Source organism: Maniola hyperantus, chromosome 18, assembly GCF_902806685.2.
Source record: "Maniola hyperantus chromosome 18, iAphHyp1.2, whole genome shotgun sequence".
NCBI classification, from domain to species: Eukaryota; Metazoa; Arthropoda; class Insecta; order Lepidoptera; family Nymphalidae; genus Maniola; species Maniola hyperantus.
In genome coordinates this window covers 6,208,808-6,226,145 of record NC_048553.1, presented here as the reverse complement: position 1 = coordinate 6,226,145, position 17,338 = coordinate 6,208,808, and the positions used below count along the sequence as shown (strand labels likewise).

General features: G+C 35.3%; 3 protein-coding genes across 4 annotated transcripts in view; 1 reads left to right on the top strand and 2 right to left on the bottom strand.

Annotated features, from left to right (window-relative positions):
* The window catches only part of LOC117990683 (RNA helicase aquarius), an 86,439-nt gene that overhangs the window by 3,121 nt on the left and 65,980 nt on the right, over positions 1-17,338 (top strand). The window contains exons 3-6 of the mRNA XM_034978153.2: positions 61-217; positions 579-783; positions 1,268-1,460; positions 2,889-3,042. Coding sequence (XP_034834044.1) covers positions 61-217; positions 579-783; positions 1,268-1,460; positions 2,889-3,042 — 709 coding nt within the window. The remainder of the gene's footprint in view (positions 1-60; positions 218-578; positions 784-1,267; positions 1,461-2,888; positions 3,043-17,338) is intronic.
* LOC117990687 (probable G-protein coupled receptor Mth-like 3) overlaps positions 1-17,338 on the bottom strand; it is a 93,048-nt gene that overhangs the window by 61,686 nt on the left and 14,024 nt on the right. The window contains exons 6-9 of one of the 2 annotated variants that reach the window (XM_069504735.1): positions 16,938-17,101; positions 16,187-16,331; positions 15,819-15,911; positions 14,855-15,066 (exon numbers count right to left, since the gene is read on the bottom strand). In XM_069504735.1, coding sequence (XP_069360836.1) covers positions 14,859-15,066; positions 15,819-15,911; positions 16,187-16,331; positions 16,938-17,101 — 610 coding nt within the window. In that variant the 3' untranslated portion in view covers positions 14,855-14,858. Of the gene's footprint in view, positions 1-13,972; positions 15,067-15,818; positions 15,912-16,186; positions 16,332-16,937; positions 17,102-17,338 lie in introns of those variants that run through there. The other variant, XM_034978158.2, reaches the window with a different exon arrangement.
* Positions 4,503-12,804, bottom strand: mthl5 (G-protein coupled receptor Mth-like 5). The gene is made up of 8 exons (XM_034978154.2): positions 12,357-12,804; positions 10,715-10,850; positions 9,336-9,516; positions 8,538-8,835; positions 8,138-8,216; positions 7,742-7,938; positions 6,784-6,919; positions 4,503-6,551 (listed from the first exon to the last, which is right to left on the bottom strand). The coding sequence occupies exons 1-8, from the start codon at positions 12,541-12,543 to the stop codon at positions 6,293-6,295; spliced, it is 1,473 nt and encodes a 490-aa protein (XP_034834045.1). The 5' UTR covers positions 12,544-12,804; the 3' UTR covers positions 4,503-6,292.

Sequence of the window (17,338 nt, the reverse complement as noted above, 5' to 3'; positions counted from 1 at the left end):
TCATCTAGTCTAGTAATTTATAAGTAACTATTGTCATGTTGGCGTAACTTTATATTACAGTTTTGCAGTCCGTCGTATCATGATGCTGGAGTTCTCCCAATACCTAGAGAACTACTTGTGGCCACACTATGAGACAGGAAAGGCGTCGCACGCGCACATGATGTCCATTATTGTCATGATCAATGAGAAGTTTAGAGAAAGAGTGCCTGCTTGGCAGGTTAGTATATTTACCAGTATAAAATTCATATTAAAAAACCGGTCAAGTGCGAGTTGAAAGTCCGAAAGTCGTTTTAAATTTTAGACTTTATACAAGTTTTAAAAATCTATTAATATTATAATTGAGAAAATATGCCTGTCTGTCTGTCTGCTAGCTTTTCACGACCCAACAGTTTAACCGATTTTGATGAAATTTGGTACAGAGTTAGCTTACAGGCTACAGCAAGACATAAGCTACTTTTTATTCTGGAAAATTAAAGAGTTCCCACGGGATTTTATAAAAACCTAAATCGACGCGATCGAAGTCGCGGGCATCATCTAGTCTAAAATTTAAATAAAACATATTGTTTCTTCTTTTTCAGCCATTTCTCAAAAAACCGGAACATTTCCCTGCCTTCTTCGAACAAGTGCTAAGAGCAAGCATAATGGAAGAAGCGAAGAATATGCGCGAACAGACTGCACTGCTTCTCTTCCTTAACCACTGCTTTGGTAGTATGGAGGTGCAGCTTTGTAGAGACCAGGTCAAAAGGCTCGTCTCGCTTAGTATGTGGATCAGTTTACAAGAAGGTAGGTGTTCAATTTATTGTCTGTCTGTCCGTCGTGTCTGTCAAGAAAACCTATATGGTACTTCCCGTTGACATCATGAAATTTGGTATGTAGGTAGGTCTTATAGTACAAGTAAAGGAATAAATCCGAAAACCTTGAATTTGTGGTTACATCACAATTTACATCAAAAATTAAAATGTGTTCATGAACAAATATTAGTATTTTCAATTTTCAATGTAAGAAAACTATACCAAGTGGAGTATCATATAAAAGGTATCATATACCTGTACACTCTAAAACAGATTTATTTGTTTTTGATTTATGGATGTGGACAAAGTTGCTAGCATTATCTACTTGGCACAGAGATAGCTTGCATCCCAGAGATGGACAAAGCCTACTTTTTATCCCAGGAGTTCCTACAGGTTTTATAGAATCCAATCCTCGCGGACATCATCTTGTAACAAATATACAGACAATCGCTAATCCATAAACTTTGTTGTTCTAGGAAGACGAAATCAAGAGTTCAAAGCCGTGCCGAAATGGCGTAAATACTGGCGCGCCATACAAAAGAAGGATAAGCCTGAACTTATGGACAAGTTGATGTGGGAGCGACGCTACTTGCAGAGGCTAATGATCAAGTTTATGCGCATACTGGAGAGCATTCCCGAGACAGAAGATGTTGATCCACATGCGGTTAGGTAAGAACTTTTTAGGGTTTTGGATAATAGAACAAGGAACCTGTATAGTACAGTCCTTCAGTCCGTATGTCACAGCCATTTAAAAAAAACTGGTATTTTTAAGGTCCAAACTCATTCGCGCTGCGCGACGCGGCAGCGCCTTGCTAATATAGCTTATGAGTTTGTATGGATATGGATGCAAACCAGTGGCGTGCACAGACTTTTAAGCTAGGGTAGGCATTAGTTAGGTAGGAACCTGTTTACTGGCAGGTCATAATGAAAAATGACGACCTCCCTGGCGCAGTGGTGAGCGCTGTGGTCTTAATAGTGGGAGGTCCCGGGTTCGATTCCTGGCAGGGGTTTGGAATTTTATAATTTCTAAATTTCTGGTCTGGTCTGGTGGGAGGCTTCGGCCGTGGCTAGTTACCACCCTGCCGGCAAAGCCGTGCCGCCAAGCGATTTAGCGTTCCGGTACGATGCCGTGTAGAAACCAAAGGGGTATGGGTTTAATAAAAACTGCCATACCCCTTCCAGGTTAGCCCGCTATCATCTTAGACTGCTTCATCACTTACCTCCAGGTGAGATTGCAGTCAAGGGCTAACTTGTATCTGAATAAAAAAAAAAAAAATAAAATAAAAAATATGCATTGAGCTGATACAACTGGGGTAAGCAGTGCATTTATGCCTCTATGACCTGCACGCCACTGATGCAAACTCATATAAACTATATTTGCCGCACGGCGCAGCGTAAGTGCGTTTGGACCTTTAAAGTTGAAATTAAGTTCAGTTATCATCAATATATTATAATGTAGTAGTTATAAAAGGTACAGAAATATACATAAATAGAGGCATATTTAAATTTTGAAAAAATAAGGCTTATTAAATTCCCTTGAAAACTCTTCGATTTTCTCAGAAACAAGGACCCTATGTCCATCTCCGGGATGCAAGTTATCTCTGTGCCAAAATCCATCAAGAGCGGTCAATCAAATTATTGGTAACAATTCGAGACTTGGTGGTTATTGTTAGATGACGTGATATTCCTTGACGTCACTCAATAATTTGACTGGTTTAAGACACACGTTACCACTCTGGCCCACTTCAATGGAAATGCACTCTTAACCGACTTCTCTGAGCATATTATATTATGGTTATATTATTTTGTAAACATACCTAAATACTCCATCCACGGAATTAAGTTAATATAGCTCTCTCTCTCTCTACCTAATCCCATACAAAAACAGAGAGAGCGCTATAATACTAACTTCATTCAGCGGAGAAGTTAGTATAGCACTCTCTCTGTTACATATCCATAGAGCCAGAGCCAAACAGATAGAGCGCTATATTAACTTGATTCCGTGGATAGAGTATAGAGAAGGACGCCTCTTTAAACAGACTTTGATTTACGATGGTTTCTAAAGGTTTTATTAAAAAAGGTCGCACATCTTACTAGGTACTGTGAGCGGTTCCTGGAGCTGATGATAGACCTGGAAGCTCTGCTGCCCACGCGTCGCTTCTTCAACACAGTGATGGACGACTGCCATCTCGTGGTGCGATGCCAGTTGGCGCCACTGGCGAGGCGGCCGGAAGGACAGCTGTTCATACAGGTAAGTACTTTACGTTTTTTTAATCAGTAGTTGTATTAGCTTTATTTTTAAAGCCAAGCTTCAAAACACACTAGCTGATGCCCGCGACTTCGTCCGCGTGGAATTAGGTTTTTTAAAAATCCCGTGGGAACTCTTTCATTTTACGGGATAAAAGTAGCCTATGTCACTCTCCAGGTCTTTATATAGATAAACAAAAAAAATCACGTTAATCCGTTGCACCGTGATTGAAGGACAAACCAACAAACAAACACACTTTCGCATTTAAAATAAGGGTACTGATTTTGGGATGGCACAGCGTAAATACATACGGTAAACCAACACCCTTGATGTTTGCGGACGAGCCGAATTCACGTTCGTATACGTATACATACCTGAACGACCAATCCACTAATGACTAAGCCAATTTAGCCAAATAATGTTCTACCGGTAAGTATACTCGCTCCCACCTTGACTCCGCAGGGTTATTCTGTCAATAAGACGTCTGCGTCGACAGACTGTATGAAGTATCTCTTTAGGCTGTGGAGCAAATGATAATTAAAAACGAACGAACGCGACCTCTCATAGGCTAAATAGTTACCCATATGAGTGTGAGAAACAGTTAATTAAAGAGTAGGTTAATGGTATGAGTTCTAAACGGGCATACATACGCCTTTGGGTTACTGCAATCCCATCTTAGATAGTATAGACAATTGATCTACATTTTTTACCATTATGTGATATCGCGGTTGAGCGTATACATACCTCCATCCATACTAATATTATAAATGCGAAATTGTGTCTTTCTGTCTGCTAGCCTTTCACGGCCCATCTGTTCAACCGATTTTGACGAAATTTGGTACACTGATGGCTTACATCCCGGGGAAGGACATAGGCTATTTTTTATCCCGGAGAATCAAAGAGTTCCCAAGGAATTTTTAGAAAAACTAAATATATGCGGATGAAGTCCCGGGCATCCTCTAGTCTATATATAAAGAACTAGCTGCCCTGGCGAACTTCGTTCCGCCTAGTAATTTTTTTAAATTTTTCTCTCCCTAAGAACCATCCTCGTACTTCAAGGAATATTATAAAAAAAGAATTAGCGAAATCGGTTCAGCGGTTCTCGAGATTTGCGATGAGCAACACATTTAGTGATTCATTTTCATATTATAGATAAACTGACTGACTTTAATGTACTTACAGTTTGAACTGCTGCAACTAGAAACTTGAGATTTACCCCTACAAAGAGGTTTTTTAGAAATTACACTCAACGGGCCGGGCGGGTCAGTTAGTTCATAAAAAATGAAGCTAGTCAACATTAGAGTTAAGCAATGAATAATAATATTGTAATTGGAGTTGACGGAAATTAATTTAGTAAGGAAAGGGCAGAATTTTTAGTAGGTATAAGATAGTTTAAAGTACACTGTCACATTACAGTACATTATGGTAAAATAAACGGTAAATTTTTGAATAACACAATTAAAAATTGTATCACGCTTTTATTCTGATAAGTATTATAAATCATAAATATTATAAAAATAAAAATGACTACATTTATATTATAGCGAAGTGTAAAAGTGATCAAGTTAAACATTAGTGCAAGAGAGCAAAAAAATCATGTAAAATTGATTACATTTAGTATCTAGCTGCATATAGCTGCACTCAATAGATCCTATTTTTTTAATCTAATAATTAATTTAATTTGTAAACATTGGGACGGACCGTAAGATCTTAGGGATTTTAAAATACAGTCTTACATATTTTGTGTTTTCACCCTTGCGGTTTTTTCTTGTAAACTTGTCAAATATACAAGAAATTAATAAAATACACATTTTTATACTTAAACATAGGGAAATAATATAAGTTTGATAGTAGGATCTATAATTATAATAAAACTTAATATCTAATTAAAATACTGTAAACAAACTTAGGTATAATTTTGGTCCAATTATGTAAGACTAATTAAGTATCTTTAATGAGCCCAAATAAAATGGAATTAAAATTACATTAATATTAATTAAGTATAAAATTATGAGCCCAACTAAAACCGAATTAAATGTACAAATTCGTTTATTATATAATTTTTAATTAACAATATTAATTCGTAATTTAAGACGCTCTATAGATTTCACCCTGAGTCCCTTTTGAAGCGCATTTAACAACCTTCAACTATGTCCAAATTAAAATGTCATGATGTCATCAATAGAAAGGCTCTAAATCTAAATGTGATACGTAGACATTTACAAAGTAGTATCTGACCAAAGTAAAGCACAATATGCGTCGCGCACACAAACATCTTACAATGCAACCAGCACCAAACCATCTACTAAAAACCTATTTACCTACTTAGTTTACATTGGATAAACTGAATAACTTTTTCTATAATCGAATTCGTGTGTCAACCGTAAATGACCTATTGCGTACATCGATTCTTTTCGTTGATCTATGTATTGCTTTTGCACAATACTGTTCGTTTTATTTATTCTAAGGCACGGTTGACTATGGAATCACAGTAGATCAAATTTATATACATAACAGTGCTATTTTTGGTATCATTAAAACTCTAAGTTCGTGAAAGTTATCAATGTTATTTCAACGTCAATAAACACATCTTAATATAGACAAAATTTGCGTAAAGTAGTCTATTTAAAATTCATATAAAGAGTATCGTGTGGCTATATCGTTCGTTTTTACTTCTCCAATGTTTTTGTAAACATAATATCGATTTTCAATCAATTTTTATATCTATAAATATTTGCGCTTTTTGTTCAGAAGAGGAGCTATATAATATCCATTTTCAAACAATTTTATATCAATAAAAATTTGCACTTTTAAGCAGTTAACGATTAACGTTGTCTTTTATAAGGCACTACATAATACATGCATGTAATTTTGTCTACCAATAGGTAGTTTGTGAATAAGTCAATATAATGTCGAGATTCTAATCATAACAATAATTCTGGAAAAGTTAATGCAGTCAAAGTAGAGAGAAGCTTATTAAGTTTCATTTTCTGTCTCTCTTTTCTATTTCTGATGATTTCGACCCCTTATCAATATTATAACAGTTGAGTGCTAATTCAGACATGGTATCCTTTTCCTCAATTCTGAAACATTTTTTAGATATGGCGATTTAGTTCAGATTAAAGATTTTGGGTACATCTGAATTAGAATTAAACCATTTTGTACCTACTCCGACTGCACGTTTTATTAAGCGTACTAACCGAAATCTGAAATACGATTTGCTAGTCCCAACTATTAGGATTCCGTAGTCCATTCAGTAATTCCCACCATTCATATGCGTCATTTCATCACCCCATTCTCCAGTTGGTATAGGCTCGGCGTAACAGCAGCTTTTTCTCAACAAAAAAGTGACGTGCGATTGTCTGACTATGCACACATAAAATATAAAGATAGCTTGCAATAGATTCACGACTATGTGTGCGTAGAAGAGTCCATCGAAGTTCAGCCAGGATAGCAAAAGGAATAACCAAGCTGTTGTCATTATTAGGAAAAGCTGCATGAATAGGTCGAAACTGAAAGAAATTATTTAACCACTATAGAACAATCTGTATTAGTAAAAATATGAAAACTATGGGTACAGACTAAGATGATGGTATGCACAGTGTTTACAACTAAAAATCTAAAACTAGTAAGAAAGGGTCTGTAAATATTAATAAAAAAGTACATAACATTCACAATATTCTGCAATTTTTAAAATTAGTATTGTAACTCTATGCATATTGTATAAATAAAAAAATGACATACCATCCTTTAAGCTTGTAGTGTATTCGTCCATATATGTTTATACGTTTGATAACTTTAAGTGTTGTGACGTAAAAGAAAAGATTGAAGATAATTGTGAACGCAACAGGCGTAAAAAATACAGCGATACCCAGCCATCCTGAAAAGGACAAAATACGATAATTAATACCACATATCAAAGTGTACTAATAAAGCAGTCTTATAAATAATAAGCGTTCCAGTCTAATCATTTTACAATCCCTCAAGTCCCAACCTTAGATGTCGCCGCTCCCAGGATGCCAACCTCAGAAAATAATTAAGGTACAAGTCCGAGATGGGCTGCAAACTGCAAGCGACACCACTCGTTTCTGTGAATCTGTATGCAGTCTGTGGCCTGCAGGTATTGCCACACTCGGAATCAATTTCATACAGATTCATAGAAACCAGTGGTGTCGCTTGCAGTTTGCGGTCTGCAGCCCATCTCGGACTTGTACCTTTAATATCTTAACGGTATAGTACGAATTTAAATCCAAAATTTCAATTCAGTAAGGCACACTTTCACAAGGACCACTGATTTAGTTTTTTATGCTGTCATTTTTTGACAGCTACATAATATGCTCTTGTTATAAAGTGACAGTATTACAAAGTATAATTCGTGAAAAACGAGTTTTCACGCGCCATTTTAACTGTGTCAAATGTACGATTTTTAGTCCTTATTTTAAAGGTTTAGACCCATAGTCAAAATGGCGCGTGAGAAGTCATTTTGTACGGACTGTACATGGACATCATACAACTAAATAAGTTTAACTGTCTTTGTACAAGAGGGCCTAAATCTTAAATTATTACTGTCGCAGTTAACATTCACAATTTCATTTAATGTCGTGAGAGTGAAAGATAAATAGTAGGGTAATAAACTAATATTGAAACCAGTTGTGACGCGGCCAAAGGCGATTTGTGCAAACTTTAGTTTCTTAACACTTACCTATAGTTTCTTGTTCAACATCTTCAAGTATAATCGTGTTAGAGAGCCTCATCTTCTTGTAAGGGTTTGAGCCAGAGTCCAGTAGGAAATGTGCACATATCGCCATAGCGGCCATCACGCCAACAGCGAACCAAACTACACTTGAATAGTAACAGTATTTACGCACATCTGTTACGCGCAAGAAGACATTTCTAGACCTGCAAGACAAACTAATATCAGCTTGAACAATAGTTCTTCCTTTCTTTTTCATTTAAATTATAGCATAATATACACATTTTCCCTAGCACAATGGGCATCTACCAGTGTTAGCGAGAAAGTAATATTTTTGGAATTATGGAGAATAGGGCATGTAGATTGTAGGTATATCAAAAATTTTCTTTCAATTTAAAAACTTACTTAAATGTCTTCCAGATGTAGAATCCAAAACTGTTTAGCCAGAAGAATGCTCCCAAAAGACTTATGTACAAAATTATGTCTGCAATACAAAAATAAATCAATTATTAGAAAAACATTCTTAACTAGCTTATGCTCGCGACTTCGTCCGCGTGGACTACGTAAATTTCAAACCCCTATTTTACCCTCTTATGGGGTTGAATTTTCAAAAATCCTTTCTTAGCGGATGCTTACGTCATAATAGCTATCTGCATGCCAAATTTCAGCTCGATTCATCCAGTGGTTTGAGCTGTGTGTTAATAGATCAGTCAGTCAGTCAGCTTTTTCTTTTATAGATATAGATATATTATGATTCATTAACTAACTAACTTAATTAAATTAAGATAGAGTAAACGAAACTCACCTGTAACCATAAAGCTAACATGATTGCTCAATTCTGTGAATATCCTAACCAGATCGGCTGCCTGGCTGACTATCAAACACATAGTAATGGTAGTTATTATATTGCCTGCCAAATCCCGTAGCGTTGGTAACACAAAGTATATTATGGCCACCAGCAGATATAATACCATAGCAATGGCGTGGAAAAGTGGATTTAGAATTTTCTTCATCAGAAAACTTGTATCTTTCCAATTTATAATAACTTCTGGGATGCACACTAATGCGTATTGACCTGTTATGTTCGAGCTTGTAATAAATATCTGGAAACAATTTTTTTGTTATAAAGGCTACAATTTTAATTGACTTAACCATTATGAAGAACTCTTATCTAATACAAAATTAGATTATGCAATTTTATCAAGACAAAATTGCAATTCAATACACTCTGTTGTGGGTCAACTATAGTTGGCGACAGGTCGAGATGACAATCGGGGAGGGAACGCCCCGCACACCCCCCGCGCTAACTCGGTGCGGGTGAGCGGGGCGTCCATCCGCCTCATAGTCCGACTACTGCCATCTCAACTTGCCGCGTACTATGGGCGGTTAATCTACAGTGAATCAATTTTAGTGAAAGAGATGAATGATGAATTTACTCACGTGTTTAGTCGACGTAAGCCCGACTAGTTTCGAAACCTTCCGGGTCCTTACTCAGTTCGCGCACGCGTCGCGGTTTAGACGTCAGTCAGTTAGAGATATGTACAATGGAAATCACTCACGATAGTTTAAACGCTAAAATTATCTATTATTGATATTAACTAACCTTATCCATGCAATATTTAGCTTGATCATGAATATAAGACGATGGCTCCTTAACCTCAGGAATAGCTATGGCTTCATGGATGCTATATGTGTTAGTCATGAGTGGATCATCCCTGATGTGATCAGAACTGTGCTGATGGTGTATCAAATGCTGTAGACGTCCATCTTCTAATAGGCTCAGTCTGAAATGGAAATATTTTAGGTTATTTAATAGGTTTTTAGGGGTGCATACCTCAAAAGGAAAAATGGAACCCTTATAAGATCACTTTGTTGTCTGTCTGTCTGTCAAGAAACCTATAGGGTACTTCCTGTTGACCTAGAATCATGAAATTTGGCAGGAAGGTAGGTCTTATAGCAGACTGAGGGGCAAAATCTGAAAACCATGAATTTGTGGTTACATCACAAGAAAAAAATTAAAATGTTTTCATGAACAAATATTACTATTTTCAACTTTCAAAGTAAGATACCAAGTGGGGTATCATATGAAAGGGCTTTACTTGTACATTCTAAAACAGATTTTAATTTATTTTTAAGCATAATAGTTTTTGATTTATCATGCAAAATGTCCATAAAATACGATTGTAGTACGGAACCCTCAGTGCGCGAGCCTGACTCGCACTTGGCCGGTTTTATTCTAAAATCATTAATGTTAGATGTTGTAGGCATAATATTGTTTATATCAATGATCAACCCATTGTCAGCTCACTACTGAGCACAGGTCTCCTCTCAGAATAAGAATGGTTTGGCCATAGTCTACCACACTGGCCAAGTGCAAATTGGCAGACTTCACATACCCTTGAGAACATTATGGAGAACTTTCAGGCATGCAGGTTTCCTCACCATATTTCCTTCACCGTTAAAGCAAGTGATATTAATTGTTTAAAATGCACATAACTTCTAAAGGTTAGATCTTAACCACTAGACTATTACAGATTTGTATTGGTTGTTTAATAAGGGCAATTAAAATGGCACAATTCATCACATTTAGAATTTTTTGCTACAAATAATCTTCAGTTACTGTATAAGGTAAAACTGATTGACTAACATAATTGTCAGCATACAGCTCAATCATTGTGTCTAGAAACTTCCGTTTATGCATTGGTTTTACCTATAGAATCTCACTAAGGATCTTAAAAAAACCTGAATCCATGCAGCCTCCCAAGCTTAGCATCTAGATTCTAGTCCCACAAGAGTACCGATTAAACCTCCAAAAAAATAGTACATTAAAATGTTTTTGTTTTAATTCTATAATTTTTGGGGCTTTACTTTAAAAAAGAGAATGCCAGCCCCATTGTTCGCTAAACTAATTGTACACATTCAACTTATAAAGATGTATCTTTTAAGCATAAAAAATATTGTTGTAGTTTATTCCATACTTACTCATCTTCAGATTTTCCCAAATCAAATATTGGTCGCTGTTGTGTCGTTGCACAGTCTGGTATTCCAGTCACATAGTTAAAGTGTTTCACTGTCGCATCCTTACCATCTTCAGTCTTAAACTGTGGCTCCCACACACCTAATTATATAAATTCATATTTACCACAAATTATTCTCCATTGTTTTATAAAACAAAGCTGGCATTCATTCAGCATGGCAATGGTGCCAGCTTAATGGGCTGGGCACCTTTGGCTCAGGGGCAACCAGGGGCAGACTTTTTGACAATGTTTAATTTTAAGCTAGTAAGGTTTATTTAAGTTTGTATGTTTTAATTTAATATTTTTTAAGTACTTTTAATTTAGATTTTAATATATTTAATATTTAAAAGTTAAAGTAACATAATATGAAATTTAAATACAGCTGTATCTAGTTATTTAACAGAACAAACTGATTGATACAACAAAGTAGATACATTCTTGATGCCTGGACTAGTTTTAATTTTAGCATAATTTAAGTGTATAAAGGCAGCCTTTTTCGTTAGCACAGCAACATAATATAGCTCAAACTGCTGAATCTAAAAACTTCAGATTGTGCATATATTATAGGTTTTCTCTATAACATGGACCCCTCATAAACCATAAATCCTTTAGATTGCTAAAAAAAATTACTACCATTGTTACATGTATTCTAGCATGCTAGATTTTTTTAGGACAAGTAAATATCAACGTAATCAGCCATTTCTGGCATGCAAAATTGTTCTTATTATCAGATCAATAAATAAAATTCTAATAATTATTCTAATCCACCATAATTAATGGATTTTCAAAAATTCCACTTGAGTAGGGCCAGTCAATAAATAATATAGCAATTGGTCTAAATCTGTCACATCCATACAAAACCCAACAGTGATTGAGCTATGGCTGCTGTAAAATCATGAGATTTGATATGTTGAACAAATGGTGAGCAGCCTTAATAACCTTCTCTTGTAATTTTACACGACAGCTGCTGTTACTGTAATATTTATGTTATACTGTCTCAGAGTTTATCCTAGTGAGTCACTTCTGTCGTAGCTAGAATAACTATTTCAATATCCAGCAAGAATTATGATAATATACAGCAGTGTATTAGTAACAATACATCAATTTTAGGCTTGTTATCGCACCGATTCTAAGCACAACCTAATTTTAGAGTGTTCGCACCCTCTTCTTACTATTGTAATATGAAAAGGACAGAAGCAGTTTGACATTTCTAAATTTAATTTTTAGATGGTAAAATCCGTGATTTTAGCACGCACTCGCGAACCTACTGTTTAAATTTGTATTGTGCATTAAAATTTAGAGTCTTTAAATGTGAAAGTCATGTTCCGTTCCTTTTTTAGCATTAGTAAAAAGAAAAGGATGCAGATACTCTAAATTTAGTTTAGAGAGAGACTAGAGAATCGGGGCCCGGGTCACATTTAGGTTAACACATTTAATCTCATGTTTAAGTAGATCATAGTTACATCAAGTCAGGTAACTATGTTCTACTTAGATTATTATTTTCAATTTTCATTTACAATTCAATGAGATAATTTAACAACTTGTATAGGTACTTACTGCATTTATAAATAATTAGACAATACAGTACTTAGTATTTGTATACTTACTTTGATTATAGAGTTCCACTAATCTGCAAACAGAGTCGACCATGATTTGGTTAAGTTCGCAACATTTATTTATTTTCACTGCATAAACCTGGTCAGATACTTCGTTGAGATCATCATCCCCTACTTCCGCCCCGGCCGCAGTTACCCATATTAAGAGTACTAATGTTTTTGTATAAACAAGTATCATTTTAATTTATTAACCAATTTTAAATCCAATTAAATCGTTACACCACATACAAAAGTATGGTGCATTTAAACTTTTTGTTCGAACTTTTCTATTACACAAGGCACGCAAAGGCACTTCTAATTTACTATGTAACCTTTAGAGCACGGGAAACAGGTTATCTTATATTCCATTTATTTTCGTTGCTGCAGCTCATATTTTGTACTTTATTTGCGAATTATTATTTTAATAGGAAAACCATTTACAAAAAACAACACTTCGTCCACAAACGATTCGATTGAAAGTAAAATTGACATTTGGCAGTTGACAATGACGTTTGTTCATGATTTGTTCCATAGAGTAAAGATAGTTGTCATAGTAGAGCCATAGTATATAAAATAGTTGATTTGAAATAGTGCTCTATGCCTGTGCTCTATGCTATGCCAAGATGTGCTTCTGTGGTGTATAGGTAATGCACGGTAAAATCCTGTGGTAAAATCGTAGGTATTTCAGGTCTACAGTACGCGGCAGAAAGTAATGTACATAGACCTTTAGAAGGAGATAGCGGATTTGTAGCGCATTGTCTCTGTCCCTTCGTATGCGAGTCCGACTCGCACTTAACCGGTTTGTTCTAACAAAAGATATAATATACTGTTTTATTAGTTACTAGCTTATGCTCGGGACTTTGTCCGCGTGAACTACACTCAAGCTCCTATTTCACCTCCTTAGGGGTTGAATTTTCAAAAATCCTTTTTTAGCCGATGCCTACGTCATCTGAATTCCAATTTTCAGCCCAATCCGTCCAGCAGTTTGAGCTGTACGTTGATCGATCAGTCACCTTTTCCTTTTATATAATATTTTATTAGATAAAGGATCTTCTCATAGAGGTCAGTGGTCGAGGCGCAGTCTTCGACTTCTACTAATTACCTTTATTCTATACTCGTTCCATCATCCAACAGCAGACTTTTCCTAGGTACTATACCCTATCCGCGGAATGAACTTAGTATAGCGGTCTCTGTTTGGTTCTATCATATTTTGTATTACGTAACAGCGCTATACTATAACTTCATTCCGCGGATAGGGTAAGGTTGCTGTACAGAGTACTTTGGTAATAGGGTTGCTCCAAACGTTGGATTGGAAACAAAGATTGAATACTTTAATTATCATCATTTTTACTAACATAAACAGCATGCGCTCTGCTCTGCTTACTACTTAAATTCTCAATAATCAACATGCATTTACTTCATTGCAGAGTTCAATTTAATTTATTTTTAAATCGCAATGAACAAAAAGTACGTTAATAATCTAGTTCACATTTTTAAAATACAATTTATACACGTCCTTATACTACGGGTAGGTAGTACCTAACTAGAAGTTTATTATACTTACCTTACCTATTTAGTTACACAATAATAAGTAATTATTCGTATTGTAAATGTAAATGAAACAAATGTTACTCGTAATGCATAATACGCTTATTTAATTTAATTTTACATAAATAGCTGTAGGCATAAAATATGGCACATTTAATAAAATTTAAACTGATTTGGCATACTTGTCTTCGATATTTAAATAAATTTTCAATTAATTAGAATTAGGTACTTAAGAGTTCAATAAATCATTTGAGATCTTTTAATCAACAAAAAGATAACGATTATCGAACTTGGATTACATTGAATGAATAAAAAATAGAATTAAATAATAATAATAATTGGTCGGATACGTAAAACAGAATGATCTTAAAGAATATTATAAATTATAAAATTAATTTTATTCTGGTACTTGTATACTTAGTTATAATTAGAGTAAAACAAACTTATTTTAAGATAGACAAGTAGGCAGGTATAGGCCATAAAAATAGCATATCTTTCGGTATAAGTACTTAAAACAGTAAAATAATTTTCGTGGAAACAACAAGCGATTTTTAAAGAACCTACTAAAATATACATAGAAAAACATATTACTTATTAGCTTATTACTTATTTAATAGTGAGACATCATTAATTATGATAGAAGAAATTACATTACTTATTGGTGTTTAATTTTTTTAACTCATATAATTTATAAGTAATCTACTTACTTTACTTGAATAGACTCGACTGTACATTATTATTAGAATACCTATGGCTTATTTTTACAAATGACTAATTTTCTCCATCACGAATTTTGAGAGGTTACGACAATAGTTCAACGATTAGACCTACAATTGCTTATAATTTAAATTTCAGATATCTTACCTATATGCTATAGGTAAATATTAGTAATTAGATGTGTACATTAATTATATAAATTCGTAATTTGAATGTAGGTATATTCTTTTAAAAATTATAATTACCTGCCTAATTAAGTCTAACCTCTACTGTATCATCAGCCAACATTTCCTGATCGTCTTCATCATCGTCCGGACTCAGTTTCTCCGCCCACGGTCGAGTGATGAACAAACAGCAGTTGTCGCTCGCCAGGCCTTGTATGACACGCCTTCGGAATACGACCAGGATCAAAAAGATCACTACGCCTTGGAGGCAGTTGAATATGTCCATTATTCGCCTGCAAATAATTTGATTGTCAAGGGTCTGTACTCTATCCGCGAAAAGAAGTTAGTATAGCGCAGAAGATTGGTTGGTGACTCGAAATGCCCGTGATACACATGCCAGTGAATGGTAAGCTGGCATGCCAGGTACTAGCAGAATGACAGTGCGTGATATACATGCTTGTGAATGGTATGCCAGTTTCTAGAAAGGCTGCGTACCGTGCCAGTGACGTGCGAGTTGAAGATCACAAAATGAATATTAATTTATGAAGAAATTAACAGTGTTATAATATAAATCGCGATTATATTAGTGGAGAAACTTTTTATAGCTTGGAATACTTAGACGCAAAAAATGCAAAATAAAAACCAGCACAAAAGATTTAAAAGATTTTTTCAGAGGTTGAGAGTGCGATCTACTAGCAAACACCACGGCGTGTTTTGCGTGCTGGTAGCTGGCGCGTCTCCCGTCCCACTTCCCCTCAAGAGAAAAAATCAAACGCCTTGCGATCTACTGAAATGCCTTGTCCTGGCACGTGAACTACTGTCAGAACCTCGATACAAATGCACATGCGAGTAACTCGTTCTTGCTTGTAACTGGCATGCTTTTGTGCGAGTGTCTAGCATGTGTATAACGAGCATACTGTGGGCGGACATACTGCAGAAAGAAGTTGGCTATTGCAATTTAGTTGGTTAATTATATAAATCGAGAATTACATGTCGCTGAATATACCTATGATAGAAAAAAAAGTATCAAATGAATAACGCTTACCATATAATGTGTGATTCGCCGTGAGCAAAGCTGGCTATTTCGAAGATCCAGGAAATTCCCATGACGAGGAAGAGCTTGAGAGATATTAGGAACCTGAAACAAAAACGCAATAGCGTCATCCGCCGATTCAAATACTGTCTGGAAATATTCCTCACTTTTTGCCCTTTTCTATTATGCATTCTTGAGACCACTTTTTACGTGCAGATTCCTTTTATTGTGTAATATTTTGGGCCCCAACAAGTCCGTTCCGTTGAAATAACCCTTTTATTTTGATTTCATTTGCGCTTGAGGATTTTGACGGCAAAACGTAATATACTTATAGGTATAAGGCGGAGTAATGAATATTTTTAAGGCGAAAAATTACTTACTTATGCTTAAGGTTATTTAACTTGTTGACCTCATATTTTCTCGTGCTCTTCCACAACTTCAATGATGACAAAACAAACAGTATGACGTTCGCGGTAATTAGTGTTGCGATAGGTCCATAGAAAAATATCCATGTTTCAGTGCGACCTGAAAGAGTTTAAAAATGAATTGAAGAATATCTTGACTTCTTTATAGGGGCAGTAGCAATACAAGCAAGAAATTATGAAAAGAGATGTTTCCAAGTAATTAATGCAATTGTATTCATAGCTTTTATTTAAACGACGATCTGCCAAAATGTCTACAGCTTTTGGGTTCAAATATGATTTAGGAGATGAGTTACGGAAGGGACACAGGTGCCAAACTCAAATTTTCAATGATGTCAATATTCGCAGAATGCAGACCAACCACTGGTTTAGTTGGTAGTTCCCACGGCATTCTTAAAAAACCTAAATCCATGTGGATGAAGTCGCGAGCATGCGAGCATTATCTATTTGATAGTTGATATCTACTGAGATAGCTTGCATTCTGGAGACGGTCTATTTTTAACCCTGGAGAATCAAAGAATTCTCAAAGGATTGAAAAAAACTAAATCCACGCGGACGAAGTTGTGGGCATCATCTAGAATCTAGATTCTAGTACCTATAGTATACCATATATTATCAAATAAATAAAATTGATTGATTCAGTTGATTGATATAAATCCTTCTGTCGCATCATGTGTCAGTTGTTTGTCCGCAATTTTAAGAAGCTTACCGCTAAACCAGCAACTGCCGTCCCCAATGCCTGGTTTAAAGTGGTCTCCTTCAATCAAATCGGTGGTTAGTGAAACAAACAGGAAGAAAATGGCGAAACCCCAAGCGTAACAGTTGTATATGAGATGCTGTTTCCTCTCGGTCTTCTTTAAGTATGTGGCATCCCTAAAAAAAATTCCCTTGTTTTCATTTTGCCATATCAGAAGATCACAAGTGATACAATATTATACGATTAAATGTGAAAGTTTATATAAGTTTTATAATTTGTTACCTACTTTTACTAAAAATGAAAAATGAAAAAAAAACCTTTATTTTTGAAAGTTTGAAATGACTGAACTGATTTGGCTGAAATTCGTAATGAATTTGAAATAACTCAGTATATACTTTTTATAGAGTTCCCGC

What these genes read in the sequence shown, in the direction of transcription:
- mthl5 (XM_034978154.2), bottom strand. Translation starts at nt 12,543, where the DNA reads ATGATACTTGTTTATACAAAAACATTAGTACTCTTAATATGGGTAACT. An exon ending in CTAAATATTGCATGGATAAG is followed by an intron (nt 8,836 to 9,335) that starts GTTAGTTAATAT and finishes AATTGTTTCCAG; the next exon opens with ATATTTATTACAAGCTCGAA. An exon ending in TACATCTGGAAGACATTTAA is followed by an intron (nt 7,939 to 8,137) that starts GTAAGTTTTTAA and finishes TTTGTCTTGCAG; the next exon opens with GTCTAGAAATGTCTTCTTGC.